A 21,600-nucleotide genomic window follows, 5' to 3' on the forward strand; every position below is an offset into this window, starting at 1 on the left:
TGATAACCAAATGATAATATTTAATGACAGGTCAATTTTACTCAACTTATATTTTCGTAGTGGGGAAGTGAAGAGAGCCGTAATTTTTCAAGGGCTTTTAAGCACTAAGGTCAGGTGGAAATGGGATGAGTCCAATTCTTGAGTGTCCAAAACAAACGAACAAACAAACCCCAACGTTTCAATTATGGTCACATAACCCAAGCTTCTGGGGTTTTATGTTTGGCTTTGTTTTTAATCCTCATTAAGTCCATGTTCATGGGACAGGGATCAAAAACTTTATCAAGAAGCACATTTTTGGTTACTCTTAGCCTCACACATAGCCGTGGAGTCTGAGGATTCAGCTCGGGCTCAGAAGGGCGGGAAACAGAGGCAACCCTCCGAGAAGCTCTCAGACAGCTGAGAATTGCGCGGTGCTTCCCGGCACCCAAGGCCCCAGGGCTGGGTCGCAGGTCCCACGAGGTCAGGTCACCAGTGGTGAGGGCTAGATGGTGGGGATCTGGTCCCTGCCGAGTGCAAGCCGGGCAGGTGGCCGGGTACCTCATTGCCTAGTCGCCACCTGGCGAGCTTGACTTGGGAAAAAGCCCTTGAACCCAAAGTCCTCATCACTTCCGGCCATGTCAAAGCTCAACTAAAATGCAGTTTTTGTGGGCCCCTTTGCTCACCTAGCCCCGGCTTTAGAGAGGACTCCTCACTCCCTCTTTCATTGTCAGCTGATAACCCTCCTCCTCCCAGTTGAGCACCCACTGGAGCCCTCGGGCTGGGCTACAAAAGTCCTCTGAGCCCTCAAATGACTCGGGGCACCCTCTCCGCCCTTGAACCTGCCTCTGGAGCAGCCCAGATGGCACAAGGCTCTCCAAACCCGCCGGGCACCCTCTGCAAGGAGGCCGCCCTTGCGGAAACCACGCGGGACGGGCGAGCCGTAAAGCAATTGCAAAGGCAATAAAAGGCAACTCGGTGGGTCCCCCAGCTCCTTTCTTGTCCACCTCACTGTCCCCAGCGTACCCCCTCCCCTCGCCTGCCGAAACAATCAAACAAAGGCTCAAAAGCCAGGAAATGTCCAATTCACTTCCCTTAGAGTTTATTAATTGCCCACACCCATCGCAAGGAAACTTGGCTATGTTCAGGGACGAACGGAGGGCACCGGGGAGCCACAGACCCCCCTTGGCGCAGCGGGAAGCCGTGAGCGCCCGCCCGGGCATCCCCAGAGACCGGGCTCTGCCGCCTCCTGGCAGCGGAGCGCGGCGTGGCCGCCGGGTTCGGGCCGGCTCGGCGTTTACTGTCCCTCTCCACCCTCTTCCCGCCTTTGTTTGGGGCCGGGAGTCGGTTGGGGTTCGGGGTGCAGCAGAGAAGGCTGGAAATCGATGTTCCCCCAGGAGCACCTGTCGACCCCACAAAGGGCGTTTCCACGGATCGTCACGTTGCTGCCCCACATAAGCACCTCCGCTGCAGAAGTGCAGACAAGGGCATGGGTTTTGAGGATCCACCCTGACGACCAGCACCACCGCGGAAATACGGGGCTAAATCCACAGAACTGGCATAACGACTTCTACAGCCCCCTGCTTAAAAAAAAACAAAAAAAACAAAAACAAAAACAAAAAAACCCACATTGCTGTTTATTATTTTCTTCAACGTCCTGGAAACTGTTGGTATTTACTTAGGAAGTGTGACACAGTTATTGGGTCCTTAGAAACTCGGGATGTTAAGGGGTTTTAATTTGGCTCCCAAATGGCTTGAAAAAGAACCAGCGCACCTGGGGTCAGGCGGGTCATCACAATAACAAAAAGCGCGTCTACAAAATAAAAAGCTCTTTTATAAAGAAAGGCAATCCCGGAAATCCACTGCGAGCCTTCCTGATGACCATCTAGCTAGGCCTATTCTCAGGTTTAATTGGGAGGCGGTTTATTGGCGCCTTATTGGTGTTGATTGAAATTTTGCTCCCAGTTCTTTCTTTGAAGAATTAGCATCTCAAGTCGATTACCTGAGTCAATTATCTTTTTAGGGTCTGAGTTTGGTCATAAATTTGCAAATATTCATTAAACACACTTTGTAAATATCTCTTTCTAATCGCTACTCAAATCTCTAACATTTCCTTAAAAAGTCTTTCTGTTTTAAAGCTTCCATAAAAAGAAATTGATCAGGAAGCTATATTTGAATTAAGACATATTAAATAGATGACAGATACATATCACGCTGTGTTTAACAAGAGTTGTACAAGGAGGCGGGTTCCAGATTCCGCACGGCTCTGCTGCACCATTATTCACATTTTTACAGCCTTTCCTTCATGCCTTCACCCATTAAACCATTAAATTTCAGCAATTCAATAAAACAAAGCAGTTATAATTTTGAGGAAAAGCTATTTTGAAGGAGGTGGAGGTACCCATTTTATTGCACAATAAAAATGCTCAACAGTCTATATTAAAGGCTAAGTTGGGTTTATTTTCTTCTTTCTTTATTCATTCTGTTTTGTTTTGTTTTGAACTTATAACCTGCAGGATTGAACGCAAAGCTGCCATTATGGAAGTATTGACGAGTATTGCTAAAAAATTCAAATAAAGGAAATATTTGAAATGTTCTGAGAGGAAATGAAGATAGTGGTGACAATTCCACATATGATTCTTTCTCCATAAAGCATTCATAGAAATGACACTGTCCTCCCTCCACCTTGCCTAGGTGGCTGGAGACCCTTTAAGTCTTTGAAAATTGTGGAAGGACTCTTCCTCTCCAAATACAGATGTGGATTTTGTCACTGCTGTTTATTAAAAACTTTTCGTTGTATTTGCACTCATGCCTCTCTTATTTCCCCGTATTTGAGCTTCATGAAACTTAAAGAAAATGCCCATTTGAAATTTGATTGTACTATTTTCTTTGTTTGCTTGTCAGTTTTATAAGAGAAATGACATTCCCAAGGCTCACAGGGAAATTCTCTGTTAAACATTGTTAGCACCAATGTAAATGGGCTACCGAATCAGCTCTTTTGAAAATAATTCTTACCACTTCTCAGGACGATCTCGCAGATGATGGCTTTATGTAGTCTTTAAAAATAAAAAAAAAAACTTGGACAGTAAACGAATTAAGCTGGTAACATGTTTGACTGTATCCCAAAAGGAAAAAAAAAACACTTTTTAGTCATTATCCTCTTTTTTTTCAAATAATTTTATTTAGGGCAGGAAAATAAAAATTAAAAACCCTGAGCTTAATTTTTGAGCATCATGGAACATGGCAAAATTTTAAGGTGTTTTCTTGTTAAAGCTGAAGTGACACTCTGGGGCAGTAAGGACCCTAAAGTGTGAGGGATGTCACATTTCTCCGCCCCCCCCCCAAAGTGATGCAAGGACCTATTTCACTTTTTAAAAAGATTTGATAGCAACTCGCTTGAAAGGGATGGGGCTCACTTTTTTTTTAGAGTCAGTTTTTATGGTTTTCAAGTAAAACATCTCTCCTGCTAGATGAGCTTATTAGAAAATAACAGGATAAAAGGTCATTCTATCAGCATATAAACCGCAAAGATACTGATCCAATAAAATGATTATTTTATTGGATCAATTCTAACTTGTGGTCCTTTCAAAGAAACTGAGGCACCCATGTGGAGTGCGTTCTGGACCGGAAGGAGAACTTCTGCTTAAAGGATATCGTTTATTTAGCCGCTTCCCTCTGGAGAGATGCTGTTTGGCCTGCCCTGCCACTGTTATCTCCGAGAAGCAAAAGTTAGAATCGCTGCCCGATGTTTTTTGCCCCCCGGTAGATCTAATTGGAAGTGGCAGATCTAGAATCGATGAGCAGTGAGATTACACTTCGAGCCAACTCCTTTGAACCATGTTGAAAAGGATCCCATGAGCTAAAAAGTCGAGGTAAAACGGTTCCTTTGGGGAAAGATTTTTTTTTACTTCACCTGGTGTTTTGCAACCAATAGGATTTTAATATCCTTCCTCATTCCATCTACTGTCTGTGCGCCCTCTGTGAGCGCTCGGTAGATTGAGTGTCCTTCCCAAATAAGTTTCTAGTATCACCTCTACGAGTAGGATGACGGTCATACATCTGTTCATCCTCCTCCCCCAGTCAGCAGCCCGGAGCTCTTCCAAAGGAAGGGATGCTGCATGCAGTGAGCGAAGGCTTTTGAATTTGGGGGCTCCCCCCGCCTTTTGCTCCCCGGGGGGTCCCCAGCTCAGAGCCTCCAGGCGCCCTTCGGCCGCGTGCCGGCGCACGTTCCCCGCAAGGCGCGTCATGGGAACGCGGGACGCTGCGCGCGCAGGCCCGGAGCAAACTTTCTGCAAGTGCAACTTGGGAATCCCTGGGGAGGCGGGGACGCAGGGCTCGGGGAGAGGAAGGGGCGCGAAGCGAAAGCGAAGGCGGCCAGGAGCAGAGGGGCGGATGCCCGCTGAGCCTGAAAGGGAGCCAATCGGTCAGCCGCGGCTGCTGCCAATCACGCGGCTCCCTCCAATCCCACCCTTGCTATTTCCAAAATCTCGGTCCCACTGCGCAGCTCAAATGTGGTGTTTGCTCTGCCAGTCGCTGGAGGACAGAGTGGGAACGGGAATAAGCAGAGTTCGGAGGCTAGGACAAAGAAGTTAAAGAGCGCCTAACATATACATGTTTTTGAAGGCGGGCAGAGGGAAAAAAGTCCCCCCAGTGAGGGCCTGTGAGTCTGTGTAGTTCTGATGGAGACCCCTTTGAGCAAGAGGAACCCGCCAGCGCTGAGATTAGCGGATTTGGCAACAGCTCAGGCCAGGCCACTTCAGAATATGACAGGCTTCCCGGCGCTGGCCAGCGCGGCCGCCCACTCCCAACTCCGCGCCGCAGCCGCGCACCTCCGCCCTCGGGACCTGGGCGCTGACCCCGGCGTGGCCATCACTCCGCTCGGACCCCAGCACATGGCCCAGGCGAGCGCGTTCGGCCTCAGCCCTCCCTCCCAGGCGCTCCCGGCACAGCCCGAGGCCCCAGCGGCCGCCGCCCGCGCTGCAGCCTCGGTCTCGCACCCGGGCGCCGGCACCTACCCTGGCGGCGGGGGCAGCGGTAGCGTGCAGTCCTCCGCGCCCGCGCCCCCGCCCCCAGCCCCTCCTCTTCCTCCCTCCCTTTCACCCCCTCCCCCTCCTCTTGGCCTCTCGGGCTACACCACCACCAACAGTGGCGGCGGCGGCAGCAGCGGCAAAGGCCACAGCAGGGACTTCGTCCTCCGGAGGGACCTTTCCGCCACGGCCCCCGCGGCGGCCATGCACGGGGCCCCGCTCGGAGGGGAGCAGCGGTCCGGCACCGGCTCCCCCCAGCACTCGGCCCCGCCTCCCCACTCGGCCGGCATGTTCATCTCGGCCAGCGGCACCTACGCTGGCCCGGACGGCAGCGGCGGCGGGGGCCCGGCGCTCTTTCCCTCGCTGCACGACACGCCGGGAGGCCCCGGCGGCCACCCGCACCCGCTCAACGGCCAGATGCGCCTGGGGCTGGCGGCAGCGGCGGCAGCCGCGGCGGCTGAACTGTACGGCCGCGGGGAGCCGCCCTTCGCGCCGCGCTCGGGGGATGCGCACTACGGTGCGGTGGCGGCCGCTGCAGCCGCCGCCCTGCATGGCTACGGAGCCGTGAACTTAAACCTGAACCTGGCGGCGGCGGCTGCTGCCGCGGCGGCCGGACCCGGGCCCCACCTGCAACACCACGCGCCGCCCCCGGCGCCGCCACCGCCGCCCGCGCCCGCGCAGCACCCGCACCAGCACCACCCCCACCTCCCAGGGGCGGCCGGGGCCTTCCTGCGCTACATGCGGCAGCCAATCAAGCAGGAGCTCATCTGCAAGTGGATCGACCCCGAGGAGCTGGCCGGGCCGCCGCCGCCCCCGCCCCCGGCCGGCGGCGCCAAGCCCTGCTCCAAAACTTTCGGCACCATGCACGAGCTGGTGAACCACGTCACGGTGGAGCACGTGGGCGGCCCCGAGCAAAGCAGCCACGTCTGCTTCTGGGAGGACTGTCCGCGCGAGGGCAAGCCCTTCAAGGCCAAATACAAGCTCATCAACCACATCCGCGTGCACACCGGCGAGAAGCCCTTTCCTTGCCCCTTCCCGGGCTGCGGCAAGGTCTTCGCGCGCTCCGAGAACCTCAAGATCCACAAGCGCACTCATACAGGTGGGTGTCTGTCCCCGGCCGCGCCGCCGCCGCCGCCTCCCGCGCCGCCGCCGCTTCTGCCGCTGCTTCTCTTCCTCCTCCTCCTGCTCGCCTTAATTTTTCCCTCCTTCTGCTGCTTCTCTTCGCATACGTATAACCCGGACATGTGACTTCTTTTTTTTCTCTCCCCCCTTTTTTTCTATGAATAAGTAATTCGATAGCACACACAGGCCCCGCGCTGGGTTCCCACACGGTGGAGTCTCCAGCGCTCCCGCAGCCCCTCCGCCGGGACCGGCAACGCGCTCCAGCCGCCGCCGCCGCCACCCCGGAGCAGAAGCAGCCACCGCCGGAGCAGGAAGGCGCCCAGGACGGTCGGCAGCCCCCTTCCGCCCGGCCCCGGGAACTTGGGGAGGGCGATGGGGGAGGAGGGCCGGAGCCGCCCCGGCGGCTCTTCCCTCCCCATCGGATGTCGGGTCCCGCGCGGTCGCCGTGCTCCAAAGAGCGGGCGTGCGAGGGGCGCGTGGGATTTGCTGCGGTATTGGGGCCGCGAGGCCCAGCTCGGTGTGGCCCCTCCTGGAGGGGAGAGGGGACCCTGTCCCTCCGGGGAGGGGTGCAAAATGCGAAAGTAATGCGCCCTCGGGCTTCCGGGGACCTTCCCCCTACGCACACACACTCGCCCACCGTTACACACCCCACAGTACACGTTCATGTGCACATACACATCACACGAACAACTTCACACACCCATATGCCCTCATACACCCCTCCCTCATTTCTGGAACGTCCTTGTGCCCTGATGACACAATCACACTTACTCATTTACACACCTTCATCTACACCTATACGCACACGCGCCGTCACACAGTTTATCACACATGCCCTAGAGGGTGCTGGAGAAATTGGGTTCTGTCCATTTAAAGGAAGGTTCTCCTTGGAGGAGGACAGGGCGAGCTGCAGAGTCTCCAGCGGTCGTTGGGGCCTACCCCCCCCCCGTGGGACTTGGAAGGAGCCCCCGGCACTCTGGGGAACCCTCCCGTCCCCACCCCGAGCCCTGCCGTAGGGGGTGCCACGGCCGCGGCCTGGGGCGTGGGATGTCGCCAGTGGGCCGTGTGGCCCTTGGAACAGACGAGCGCGCTGGGCAGAAGCGCTGATGAGCGCGAGTGCAGTCGGGATTTATAGGGACAGACAATATTATCCCTCGGAGGACACTTAAGTAGAGTTTACATTCAGTAATTACTTGGCTGATTTATCGGCGCGGCGACGACGAGGAGGCAGCGCCGGGCTTGGGCCGCAACGCCTGGCCAGCGGCCGGGGCCGAGGCCACTGGCGGAGGGGTGAGGGGGATCTGCGTGAGAAGCCGGGTCCAGGGGCCCGAGGCTGGAGCCCCGGGCCTTGCTTCTGTCGCCGGTACCTGACAGGCCTCCTGCGGACTGGCTCGCTGACCGGCTGGGAGCGCGTTTTCCCCCGAGTTCCGTTTGCCAGCCCCTTTCTTCTCTAATCGGGATCAGTCCGACTTAATGATTTTGCCAAAAGGAAGCGTCCCGCAAGGCTCTCGTAAAAACTCCCTGGCCCGCTAAGCCAGCTGCTGGCCCCCGTGCCCAGCACTTGCCGACGGGACAGGGGCCTGGGGCTGTGAGCGGGACGCGCGGGGCGCGCGAAGTGAAGCCGCCCCCAAAGGGAACCCCTAAAAGCGGAGCCCGCGACCTCGGGCCCTTCCCGCCTTTCCAGGCCTCGGAGGGGAGTAGATCATCCCTTGGCGGGCAGGGGGCTGCCCGGAGGTGAGGGCCGTTTCCGCCCGGGTCAGGCAAGGAACTGGAAATTGCGCGGCAGCTGACCGGGTGTCGGCTCTCCGGCCCCCGGGGACAGGCAGCCTCCCGCCCCCCTCGAGGGCGGGCCCCAAGGGGGCGTGCGCGCGTGCTGCCGGGGGCGGAGACCCGGGCGCCGAGGGAACCCGGGGCCGTTTTGTTTTCGGGTTCCTTGTGCGCAAGGTTGCATTCTCGCCTGGCTCGCGGCGGCTGCGTGGGCCTCGCCGGGTCCCTCGGGCAGGGATGGGAGCGCCCTCGCGTTGATGCTCAGACCCGCGCCGGGTGTTTTGGGCCGTCCCTGGGCCGCTAAGCCACTGAGCACTGTGTCCAGAGAAAGGCCAGGCCGGGCTCCCTGCCCCATCACAAGGCTCTCCCTTTTTGGGGGTTACCCGGGATCCCGGAACGGCTTGATCAAAGGGAATAATCCCCGGCCACTCCTGAAGGCCCATTTCCTGACCCACGTGTCCCCAATTCCATTTATAACCTTCCTCTGGGCTGGACTCGAGTTCTCACACGTAGCTTCCCTCACTCTCTAAAACTCTGTAAGTAGTTAAATTCTGACGTGACCCCTCTGTCAGAATCTGAAATGTAAACATTAGGGTCTCTCACCCTTTGTTAGCAGGGTGAATTTGCTAACTGCCCCCCTCCCCGTACGTAGGCCCCCCTGAATAAAAATAGGCAATTCTATCACCCTTTCTCTTTTTTCTACTTTCTTCCATCTCTCCTTTATCCCTGCTTTTCTACCTTTCTTTCCACTCCGTATCTGCCTTTTCTGGGTCTGATTCACCACCACCCCCCCCCCCCCCCCCCCCCCCCCCGCCCCGGTACGCGGGCCTCTCACTGTTGTGGCCTCTCCTGTTGCCGAGCACAGGCTCCGGACGCGCAGGCTCAGCGGCCATGGCTCACAGGCCCAGCCGCTCCGCGGCATGTGGGATCTTCCCGGACCGGGGCACGAACCCGTGTCCCCTGCATCGGCAGGTGGACTCTCAACCACTGTGCCACCGGGGAAGCCCCTGGGTCTGATTCTTAATGCTTCTCTTTCAACATGTGCAGTGGTGGAGCCAGCAACGTCCAAGCCGTTTATTCTGCACAATCCAAGATACTTGGCTTGTGCAGAAACATAAGAATTCTAAAAAGCAACATTGCACATTTGCATAGGGTGAATAAAATTACTTAAACCTCCATGATGAAGAAAAGCTGATTATAATTATTTTTGGAAGAATGCTATATTAAATTAGTATTAGCCAACTTAAAGTGGAATGTAGAAATCGGGACAAATAACCAGTGTTTTGATAAAACTCGGTTAACTGTTTTTGTTGCAGCCCCTCTACAGAGAATTTTTAAAGGTTACGATTATCATTGCATTATGTTGTGTTTTTCCCTCTCTTCATGGCCCAAGGCAGGAGGTATATTAAATAATATAAATATATTATAAATATTAAATGATAATATTTAATTTTGCTTTAAAGCAGTATTTCCAGGTAGTATATGTTATATTCCAGGCATCTGAATACTTTTCAGATGTGCTAACGTACTCTGGCATTGAAGCAATTAGCATTGATGAAATTAAAAAAGAGAAAATTACACTGAAATATTTGTACAGGAAAGTCCACCACAGAAATTTATGTACACTAAGCTGTCTTAACAGTTGTTTGGCTTTTTAAAAAATAAATTGTCAGAAACCAAGGAAAAGACCATATCTTGTGTGTCACCAGAGTAGCTGCTGAAATGTAGAGAAATTCAACTCTATTTTTTAAATCATTTAAATATAAGGAATATATTTATTATACCACAATATGTATGAGATAACATGTTCAGTTATGGACTCAAATACATCAAGTTCATGGATACTAATGGGAGGGGGAAAATTCATAGTTACCTGCTGTCTTCCTGTTTCTGCTTTTTAATACCGAAGTGTAGTGTGGCTGCATATCTGCTCGTCTTACTGAGCATTTCCACCACCTGGACCTTGGGCCTTGTGTTGAAAGGCCCTGTGCTCCTGGGGTGGGTAGGGCAGCTTAAAGGGGCGATGGGCCCAGAGACTCTGGTAAACGATCTTTTTTGGTTGTTAAACAGTGTTAGAATAAGAAGTCTGCTTATGCCATCAGGGGATGCCAGGTTCTGGCTAAGGCTTGTAGTCTTTATTAACGTTTGTTAAGGTTCTGTTCCTCTAGGGTCTCAACTGCCCAGCAAGTTGTGAGGAAAGCTGGTAGAACGAAGAGGGCAACAGCCTATTCTCTGCCCAGCTAGGCTTATAAAAAAATCTAGTGGTGGGATCATGTTTTTCACAGACGTCTTTATTTCTGGAGAGAACAGGATTTTGGTGTATTTCCTTTCCTTTCCCATCAGGGAAATCCTGGGGAACACTCTGAAACAAAATGCCATTATTATAATTTTACTGCATCGCCCCCAGTTTACTTTTAATTGAGAATATGTGTTTGTCTTTTTTCTCTTTTTCTTACGGTCTTCACCCAAGCTGTGGCTTTGGAAGTATTTTATCAGCATTTATCTTGACAGGGGATGGGCTTGAATTTTTGTGTGTATAGACCCTGAGCGGAACAAGGATGCGGGAATCTGGGTCCTAGCTGGATTTCAGTGTTAGAGCCTGGACCATGCTCTAGCCATTCTCACCTTGACCCCTATGGTACTTCGGGGTTGACATCCAGCCTCTCGCAAGCCCAGGTCCAAGGAGAGCCTCCAGGCCAGGGGACACCAGGCCCATCCCCGCAGCATCCCTTCCCTGTTGCATCCTGGAACATGGGAATTAGGAGTTAGACTGGGAGTTGGTCTTCAGGAGGATGGGAAGATGCATCCTCATGTCTGCTCTAAGATTTCTCTCTCAGGTGAGAGGTCTCTGAAAAGCACTTGTTAACCTTTCCTATGTTTTATTGCAGGAGAAAAGCCTTTCAAATGTGAATTTGATGGCTGTGACAGGAAGTTTGCCAACAGCAGTGACCGAAAGAAACATTCCCATGTCCACACCAGCGACAAGCCCTACTACTGCAAGATCCGAGGCTGTGACAAATCCTACACCCACCCGAGCTCGCTGAGGAAGCACATGAAGATTCACTGCAAGTCCCCACCACCCTCTCCAGGACCCCTGGGCTACTCATCGGTGGGGACTCCAGTGGGTGCCCCCTTGTCCCCTGTGCTGGACCCAACCAGGAGTCGCTCGAGCACTCTGTCCCCTCAGGTGACCAACCTCAATGAGTGGTACGTTTGCCAGCCCAGTGGGGTCCCCAGTCACCTCCACACCCCTTCCAGCAGTGGAACCACTTCTGAGTCTGACGACGAGGAGATGTACCGGAACTCTGAAGGCGTGCGGACCATACATTAGATTTTATTAGTAATAATAATAATAAGTACAACAATGAGTGGGAGCCCTTGGACCGTATCCTAACCTGAGACAATGCCGAGGCTGAGACAAACTCGTGACTCAGACTTGCCACCGGGTCTAATTAGCCCTATTTATTCAGTATGAAACCCTATGGTGTTTGTACATTTAATTAATTTAATTAAGATATTTGGGTTTTTTTTCCCCTTAGAAAACAAACAAACAAAAAAACCCAACCAAGCTGGACTTGTGTGTTGCAGGGGCACAGGACTGAGAGCAGGTTGTACCACATGGAAAATGAATGGAGAGATTAGTGAATCGAGACACACACTGCCAATGCCATATATATAGTTTTTACAAGGGTGAGAGAAAGAGCATTAAGTCAGAACTCAACACAGCACCAAGGCCCTTTGCATTTCCTGGAGTGCCTCACGAACGCCTTTGACACCATCATGGGCTTCTCTGGAGCCTCTCTGCCTCCTGCTTGGGCCCTAATTCTGCAAAGGCCTCTTGATTGTAAACCACACACGTGCTGCATTGCCAACAGATCTTGGACTGTACCTGTGTCCAAAAATATTTGTAAAAACCCTTTAAGTTCTAATACTTGTAATTTTTAATTTCTACTCTTTTATTACTGATCTCACCTAACACAGTATTTTTATACAGGATTACTTATTCAGTACCCTGCTTGTATGGTTTTTTTTTTAAAAAAAGATGCAGCAACCTAGTACATCTCCATATATTGTGCCACCGTGATTGTTCCAGCAACAGTGGAGAGAAGAAAAAGCTGCTGCGGTAGACAACTGTGAAACTGTGATATTTTATAAAATAGAAGAAATTCAAGTGCTTTCTTTTTCCTCTTTTTTTTTTTCATCTGGAATCTCAGAGCCTGCCTCTTTACTCTGTCCAAACTTCTTGTGTAATAAAGAGATTATGTTTTAGATCATAAGTTCTTTGGGATGCCAAAATTAACAGGCAAGTGTAAGGAGGTGTGATGTTGGCAACATGCCTATTTTGGGGGGAAGGCTGTTGTTTTACAAACAGGGCAATCCCTCTTTTATACTGTTGTATCGACCTTTTAAAACATCTTTACTTTTCAGTGCTGGAAGTTGCATTTTAATGCATTTTCTTCCACCTGAGCACTCGGAACTCTCCCACTTGCAAATGACAATGTATGACCTACATTAAAAGAGGAGAGGGAGTTGCTATACATATTAAAAATTTTAAAACGTTTATAGTTACCACCAAACACTGATGAATGTGTGACCTTTGCCAGAGCTGTCAAGCTAGGACAAAAAAGGTCAAGGACCTAGGACAGTAACTCTTAGTTTATTTTCGGTTGGTACAACAAATCTCGTGTGCAAAACGTAGTCCATCATAAACATGATACAGATATACTAAAGAGCACTAATTTATCCTCAGAGACCCTGAAGACACTCCCTTCCCAGGGTTTGTAGAAATTTGTTTTGTGTGCTGTGAGTGGTTGATGTACTCTTGTTGTTAATAACGTGTATGTGAACACTATTTGTACAGTTGAATTAATTTATTTTCAGACATCATCCTTTTTTTTTCCTGGAAGAGTTCAAAGCACACCAAAGAATTATATTATACATTTTGGTGAAAGATTGTCATTTATGATCTACGATTTATTTTAAAAAAAAGAAAGAAAATGGGAAAATATATTTTTAAGCTTACTTGAATGAACAACGTAATGTGAAAACCAGGACTCTTCCTGCATGTCTCTTTTGCATTGTGTTGATGAGATTATATATAGTTTATAGATATATTCTATTACTAGTACAGTGCATGGTGCTGTCACTTTGAAAGCCTTTCAATGTTGTCTTCAGATTGTTACGGTGAATATGAAACATGCAGACCCTCCTTTATAAAGAAAAAGACCATAAAACTTGAATATAAAATAATTCTACATTTTTAAAGTTTATTTGATTTTCATATTCACTTTCAAAGCTCTTTCAAATAGACAAAATAAGATGAGGTATGAACTTCGGGGGGATAATTTATGTATCGTAAACTTATTCGAACAAAATATTCCTGATTTATAATTTGTTTTATTTATACAACTTTTTCAATGGTAGTTTGCACTATTCTTTATTATGCTACAGGTTTATTTATTATGAAACAAAGGAATATGTATTTTATGTATTTTGCCATGCATTGGTTAACTCTCTGCCACAGATTTATTGGTTCCTGATACACCTAAAATAAAAACATAAAATGTGTACCTCCAATAGAAAGCAAGAATAATTATGAAGTAAAAAATTTAATAAAGGTATTCTTCATATGTATTGCTTATGTTTTACGTGATGGCACATAATGCCATTCTCTTCCAGACAGAACAGGTTGCTCATGTAGTAATCAGAAGGTTCTCTTCCTTTGATCTCTTTATTTCTTCACCCTCCCCAAGCAATGAAATACTTTAACAGCTTGGTCTAATTTACAGTCTAATCTAGAAAGTACAGTATATTTATGAAGACTAAGCCCTGCAGGTTGCACAGAATGGTAGCATAAATCTTAGGGGTTACTGCATTCATTTGTTAAGATTAGTAATGTCCTTAGTGATCCTAATCAGTGGAGAGCTGAAAAACAAATTTTAGTATTTCTTTGCTGCCCAGCCTCTAAAGAAAAAGGGTAAAAAAGAACGAGGAAAAGATAGAGAAAGGGACAGTGAGACGTTTCCAGACACAAAGAAGATGAAAGCAGAATCCAGAGCTAAGATGGGTATGGAGTTAAACACATCCTGAGTGAAGTTGCGTAGTGGGCATCAAACACCTCGTGTATCAGGTGATAGGATCAGAACCCAATTTTACTGTGGTTTATTTGGAAGTTGAGTGGAGATAAGTAACTTAGCATTTTGGGGCAGGTGTTAAGGAGAAATGAGCTTCATGGCAACAAAATGCCCAAGTGGCTTAAAGTAATGCGATTGGCTATCCACATAAACAAGGCTGAACACTCGCTTGTTTTTAGGTTGGCTGATACAAAGCTGATAAAAGGCAAGTAGTTAAAAACAACTGGTAGTGATGTCAATAAACAGCTCTCCAAAGGGTTACAGCGGTTTTTTAAAGTCAGGTTTGTTAAATGTAGTAAAGGTGAAACAGGTTGCAAAGGGTTGTTTGAAGCCAGGTGACAGTAACCAGCACACGAAGGAGAAAAACACTCGTAAACGAAGGCCCCAATCAATGGGAAGACTTGCAGCTCTCTAATGAAGATTCTCGTGAAAAGAAGGGTGACACAAAGCCACTAAGACATGAATCATTCATGGGAAATATAAAAGATAAAAGATATCTGACAATGAGCAGAACCTTGTATAGCGTGTATAAAACAAGTTTCCCCTTCTTATTTTCTGCTTTAAAACGCACAATCTCCCACTCCCAGCGTTCTCTGTCCAGAGTCTATAGAGTTAAAATTGACCACTGCTCGTCCTGCGCCACTTCAAAGTAATTTAGTCCAGAACGGAAGGCTTGGCGCTTGGACAATCTTCATGGTGTGTTAAGATTTCTATGGCAATTGGCAAGCAAGACGTTCCCATCTGAATATGTCTCAAAGAAAGCCACTTATTGACACTAAGTTGGCTATCATCAAAGACTTCATCTTCCTAGGCAAAACGTGGCCCTTGGGGTCCTTGCAAACACTGTTTAAATCATCTACCTTTGTTTTCCAGGCTAGGAGGATCTTCAAACACATGATTATTTGTAGTTTATGTATATTTTCCCCCATTCAGGATGTTCTTTGGTAAAACTAATGCTCCTAAAATCTAAGGTATTGAGAAAGAACTTGAGGGTGGGAATTATATTCTTTTAAGGAGTTGGAGATGGCCACACAAGAGGGATAGCCCTGGAGACAGGAAAAGAGGAGGCCCAAACTCCTTGAAAGCTAAGGCCCAATTATCTGTGACATTGCAATTTTGCCATTTATATCTTGTATTTTGTGGAAGCTTTTGGAAACCACAGTGGTTCTGTCTCTCTATCTGTGTATCTCTCTGTATCTGTCTGTCTATCTATTATCTATCTATCAGTGTATCTGCCTATCTCTTCCTCTGTGAAAGGGGACAAGAGATGTTCACCTGAAGTATTTGTTATTCCAGTTTGGCTAGGAAGTACAAGTGGGGAGGGGGCTGCGGAGACAATCTGATTTCTCAAGTGACCACTTTAAGTCAGAGGAAAGGAAAGCTGAACACGGGAAACAAAACAATCCAGACACATCGTAATACTTTCAGCCTGTCACATCACACTGCCCACTGGCCCAAACACCCACCCGTAGTCTACCAAAATAGACTCATGTCCAGGAAACCCACCCTTCCAGGGCTGTAGGGTTGGAGAAGGAGGCCCACGGTGAGACGGCCATGGGGTTGCCAGCACACTTGCCCTCCCGTGAACAAAAACTCACAGCAACTCATACTCTGTCATCCCCACTCCTACGCCCACGCACAAACACTCAGGAGCACACATTCACACACACCGCGAGTGCCTAATCAGGCACGGAGAAGTTCAAAGGCATGTTCTTTGAAATTCAAAGTACTGCTTTTATGGTACATCCACACGGAGCGTAGGCATTGCTATGGCAATGGGCAGGGCCAGGGGAGTCTCTGGCAGAGGGTCCGCAGTGATTCGAGACACTCTATTAAGATACAGTTGCAGTGACCTTTCCTTTCACGCCAAGTTAGCTCAGTCGATTTTCACCTGATCAGAAATATATATTACATATCACATTACATAGATGTAATAGTATATGTATTACGTGAAATACATGTGTATGTCCTTCCATCCACTTTTTGTTAAGATTCCCCCTCAGAACCTCCCAGCTTGAGAGAAAGGAGAAAGAATGACGAGAGGAGGAGAGAAAGGCGAGTGGGGATGGGGGTCAGTGATGTCAGAAGAGGGGGGAGAGGGGCAGGAGCGCCCCAGCCCCAGTTCCTCTTCCTTCTCTCCCCACCTAAGTACTTTTATTTGCAGAGCGATTGTTCTTTGTTTATTTAATACAAGTACTGTGTGAATGGTGAAAAATAAACACGATGAAAAATAACCAAACAGATGATTCCTCCGAGTGAAAAAGCCCGGACTTAATAAAAGTGCGAAGCAGTCACCGCTGAATGAGAAACCCTTTGAAGTGGAACTTATTATAGGAGGAATACTTCGGGGTTGCCTTAACGACGCCGCTGAATCGAACGCGCTCGCCTTTGTCAGCGATTTGTTCTCCTTTGCTGGGGTGCCCGGAGAAATTACTTACATGGGCTGCCTTAACATGCAGCCTGCAAATCAGTAACTTTGCAGCTCAGACTTGCAGACGCCACTAGGCAACGGACAAAAAGAAGTCAGGGGGAAACGCACCAAGCTTTCACGCCGAGTCTCCGGGGATGGGGGAGCACGGGCGTGTTGGGGACGGCAGATAAGAAGTTGTCTTACAACTGGACCCCCGCCCCTCACCGGGGCTCCCCACCCGCACGCCGACCCGCGAGCCTGGGCCGGGGCCTCGGCCGCCCGGCTTCTCTCGGAGGCAGGGGAGACTCCGGTCTCTCCAGTGAGAGGCGCTCTTCCGTGCGCTGGCCGGCCGCGGGACGTTCCCAGCAGCCCCGGCCATATTTAATAAGGGTCGTTTATCACCCAGGCGCTTTGAAGGGTCGCCTCCAGCCCTGTGCCCATTAGAAAGGCGGAGGTGACATTTAAACTCCGTTTTCAAGGATCGCGGGGGGATTTCCATGAAAAGGCAACTCGTTTGTCTTATGAGCCTGGAAACAACTCTCTTCTCGCTCCTTTTGACCACATGGCATAACTCAAAAACAATAGTTCAAAAGTGAAATGGCATCGTGGTGTTCACTCGGAGACAGGCCCCCATCTAGCACCAGAGAAAAGAGGTAGTCCGCAAGACAATGTGCTTTTTGTGTCCGACTCTGTCACAAGAACTGTGTTGTTTGCTTTGGGGGCTGCGCCTGTTATACTTGCCTGAAAGTGCTTGTGTTAAACAAGAGTTATAAGTCATCCAAAACAACAAACATTTTGATTTTCTTTGCCTAAAGGGCTTTCCCTGGCTATGGGCACCGTGAAAAAATAATGTCCTTGCTGATAAAGGAACACCAGTAGTAGCGGGTGCATTAAATATTGAATGACACGGGGAAAAAGAGCTTGTCGAGGGGCACTCAGCCTTAAAGTCTTTCTTCAACTTTGTCTTCGGTGGCTGCTGGACTAGTTAAGATGGTATTAATTAAGGCAGCTTCGGATGCCGCCGAGCCCGCCGGCCCCTCGGCCGCGCTCGGTCAATGGGCCTGTGTCCCCGCTCTGCTCACGCGTTGGCTGAGCCGAGTGCAAATGTCACTTCTCATTTGGAGGCTGAAGAGAAGGGCCCATCCTACATTAAGGGCAGCAGGGATGCAGGCAGCAGCAGGCGTTAAAGAAATACCAGGGGCTGGGGTGAGGGGAGGGGAGGCGGGAACAAAATGGGAACATCTGCCCTGGGCCGGGGAGGAGAGCCCGCCGGCGTGCACTGCTTTCGGCACATTTTGGATAGTATTGTTTAGCAAACAAGGGCCACGCGGGACTCGCTGGGCTGGAACACCCACTCTGTCTCGTCTGCTCCTGCGTGGGGATGATTTAAACCCCAGCCCTGCAAAAATCTATTAGGTAGTCTGGCGGGGCGTTATTTTACAAAGGGAGTAGCTTCTACAAAGAAAGACAAAGGCTTGGCGCAAACCGGCTTCTTTCCTGGCTTCCTCCAACCCCCTCATGTCCCTTCACAGATCACAAATAAAGCCCAAATGGCCTCAGCCAAGAACCTCCGATCCAATTTTACAGACGGTGAAACTGAGACCTCAGGCAAGACTCAGAGATTTTTGTCAGTTTCCCGGCGAAGAGTGGGAAGTTGAGACCTTCACTGAGACTGAAGACCCAGACAGGGGTGGAGCTCTGTTTAAGGGTGCCAACAACCACGCCAAAAGATCCCCTTCTCCCCAATTCCAAGCATTTGATTCAAAATCAAATGGAAGTTGGTTTCAGCAGCTGGAAATTCCTAACATTAAAAAAAAAAAAAAAAAAGGAATGAAGCTTACTGCCAACTAACTGTGGCATAAATGCAATGCATGCTTTAAGAAACTCTCTGCTAACTATCAATTCTTGATGAGGAGAGACAAGACTTGGCTGGATAGAAGGGTGCAGAATACGCTGGCTGATTGATTTCTGCAGCCAGAATCCCCCATGGGAGCCCCTGTCTCCTGGTGTGGAGTTCCAGATGGACATGGGCCTTCTCTTATCACAAGGTCCCTTGGAGGTGGGGAGAAACGCAGTCATATGCTGTTTCCTCTGTGTGTGTGTGTGTGTGTGTGTGTGTGTGAGAGAGAGAGAGAGAGAGAGACAGAGGGAGAGAAAGAGAGAGAGAGAGAGAGAGAGAGACAGATTGATCTGGACCCTTGCTGCCCCTACAGGGGTTTAGCACCCTTAACTCTAGATTCATTTGAATGTCTGATTCTCCTTCTGGGGATGTGTCCCCTCAAGGCTCCCTGGGCCTCCTGGATAAGGAGAGGTCACATTTCCCACCGAGAGCCATCCTGCAGAAGCAGTTCCGGCCGGGCGGGGCTCTGTTAAGACAGGGGTTGGGGGTGGGTAGCTCGAATCTGTCTGCCTGGAGACTCGGGCCTGATGCCTCCACCCTCCGCCCCATTGGGAGCTGGAGGTGTCGCTCTAGGGTGGGGAACCGCCTGGCGGGGTCTGGACGCTGGCCGAAGTGGGCGGTGGGGAGAAGAGAGGGCTGTGCCAGAACGACCCCCGCCCCCTCCCGCAGCAGGTCTGCAAAACCTAAGACTGGGGCTCACATGCTCAGCCGCTGACCTGGGTGATCTTTCTTGCCTCTCTTTCTTCGGTCCCCTTCTCTCTGCCTCTACTATTTCTTTGCACGATCAGGCCCCAGGTCAGGGTAAGGGATGCAAAAACATGGCGTTTTGGCCCGGAACACACTGTCCAGCGCGCGCGCGCACACACACAGACACACTCACGTACAACTCACCCCCCCCCGCGCGCCCCCGCCCCAGCCCGTGCACTGGGCACACGCCCGGGCTCCAGGCACCTTGCCAAGAGCGCGCGAGCACCCTGCGTGGCACACTGGCTGAAGTTCCTGCACGAAGTGGCGGGGGTGGGGTGAGGAGGGGGGTGGGCGGCGGTGGACGCCGCCGACTGCTGGCGGGGCGCACAAGTTCAGTGCTCAACTTCCCGCTCTTAACGAGACCCGGGATCCCTTTGGAGAGGCCCTCGGGAGCTGGCGGCGGGGCTGGGAGTGGCGTGGGTAAGCTGGCCGGCGCGGGGCGCGGGCGGCGGGGCAAGAGGGCGCGACAGGAGGAGGGCGCGAGGGTGCCCGCGGCCGGCCGGGCGCTCCAAGAAGTCAGCGCGAGCAGCTGTGACTTCACCTATTAGCCCCGATGTCTTTCCGAGGAGCCTGGTGGAGTTAAACAGCCCACAATGGGCGCTCTGGGGCGCCTCCAGCCTGACCTCCACCCGGGTTTAATAGTTTCATAGGAACTTCATTAAATCAATTACTTAGTGAGCACATCATCATTTATTTGTAATTAGCAGCGAGGAGCGCGTTCTCTCCCCCAAGCCCGCGGCCCGGGTCCCAGCGGGGTTGGCGGAGTTGTGCAAGCACTTTTGTTTGCTCGAGTGTTGACTCCCGGCATTATTCGGCCCCGGTAATCTTTACGTCTTAATCTAGCATTCAGGGAGCGAAGGGAAAACAAACAGGGCGCAGGCCAGAGGCCAGCCCTGCGCTCCCAGCCGCGCGCGCAGCACGGCCCTCGCTCGGCGCGCAGGGCGCGTCTCCGCGGCCCCCTCTCCTCCGGGCAGAGAGGGCGAGGGGCACCACGAGGGCAGCGGCGCTGAAGGGGAATGAACCAGGCCAGGGGACTCAGGAGGAAAGTGGCGAAGGAAGAGGAAGTGAAGGAGCAAAAAGAGCGAACCCGGAGCAGGAAAGCATGTCTCGCAAAGCGCGCACAAAAAGAAAACGTCCAGGCTCGTGCGCGTGTGCCGGCGGCGTCGGAGGGGAAGCGCGTGTGTGCGTACGCAGGATGTGCGTGAAATCACATCCATTTCAGCTGCCAGGAGCTGGGCGGAGAGAGGGGAGCGCGAACAGGAGGTGCCGGCCTGGCGTGCGCGGAGGCAGCTCGATGGGTGTCCGGGCTGCAAAAGTGCTTTCATTTGGGGACTGCAGCCGCGGGCGCAGCTCCATCGCGGCCCACAAATTACGAGCGAGTGGTTAGCGAGCTGGGGGAGTTGCTGAAAGCCAGGCCAGAACCTGCGCGTGCGGAGCGACGCGAGTAATGGCCCCGCGAGGAGTCGTGATTCCTTTCGAGTGTAATCATCTTTCCCTACACGCCGCAGCGCCGGCCAAGAACCCGGTGGGTCGTAGGAGTCTCGGCTCCCGGGGCTGGAAACGTGGACGGCAAGTCCTTGCCCCAGCGCAGGGATTTCCGCTCCCAGTGGGAGAAGTCCCTCCGGCACAGGAAACGCTCAACTTCTGCGCGAGATCCCAGCGCAGGAAATGGGGGGCGGAGGAGGCGAGGGGTCACTGATGATCCGGCTCCGGTTCTCAGGAGCCGGCGAGTGTGCACAGCTGTGAGCTTAGGAACAGGCCCATGGGACCCCCTCTCCCCCCCACCCCAGGAGTGGGCTTCCAGAAGAAACAGTGATCCCAGAGGGTCCTTGAGGCTAGTCTCCTAGGTGGACCTCGTATCTGTGAACCTTTGAGGAGAGGGTCTTGAATTTCTCCACTGGTTTTTGTGGCCAGGCCTGTTTGATTCAGGATGATACTTGGAGGCTATGAATGTGTGAAGGTTACCTTCTTGATTCAGTGTTTGGAGTGTTCGTACTCTAATGGGCCCAGAGAGAGCTTGACGCATCAGTGGGTGGCAGCATGGTGACAGGATCTGTCCCGGGGTGGGAGTGGGGAGGGAGGGTTGAGGCCTGGCCCAGGGCCTGGCTGTAGTTGTGCTCCTGGAAGTGGCAGCTTTGTTTGCCTGGGACCCTGAGGTGGGCTCTCCTGCGGCCTCCGGTTGGGTGAGCCTGTACCCATGACATTGCCTTGAGTTTCAGAGACCCCACTGAGACCCCCCAGCTGCTGCTGACCTACCCTGGATTGTCTGAGAACTTGGGTCAGCCTGAAAAACAGGAAGTGGATCCAGAGAAGGACCATCTACTGGCAGGGCAACCATCTGGGAGAAGCACCTTTAAAAATATAAAAGCACTTTGCAACTTTGCATACTTCTCCCCACCCCCAAAGTGATACATGCTGAAGTAGTTAAAATGGTCAGGCTTCCAGAAGAATTACCAGCAAAAGCAAGTATGTCTGCACAAAGCGAAACACAATTTCCTCAAATCTCTCTCCAAACAC

General features: G+C 51.2%; 1 protein-coding gene across 1 annotated transcript; it reads left to right on the forward strand.

Annotated features, from left to right (window-relative positions):
* Window positions 1-4,279: 4,279 nt before the first annotated feature.
* Window positions 4,280-13,673, forward strand: ZIC5 (Zic family zinc finger 5). The gene is given in 3 exon segments (XM_027115899.1): window positions 4,280-4,639; window positions 4,642-6,102; window positions 10,781-13,673. Coding segments are annotated over 3 exon segments (1,956 nt in total). The 5' UTR covers window positions 4,280-4,587; the 3' UTR covers window positions 11,224-13,673.
* The last annotated feature ends 7,927 nt before the right edge of the window (window positions 13,674-21,600 follow it).

The sequence above is a fragment of the Aethalodelphis obliquidens genome, unplaced genomic scaffold, assembly GCF_003676395.1.
Source record: "Aethalodelphis obliquidens isolate GAN/ISIS:26980383/991018 unplaced genomic scaffold, ASM367639v1 scaffold15, whole genome shotgun sequence".
NCBI lineage: Eukaryota > Metazoa > Chordata > Mammalia > Artiodactyla > Delphinidae > Aethalodelphis > Aethalodelphis obliquidens.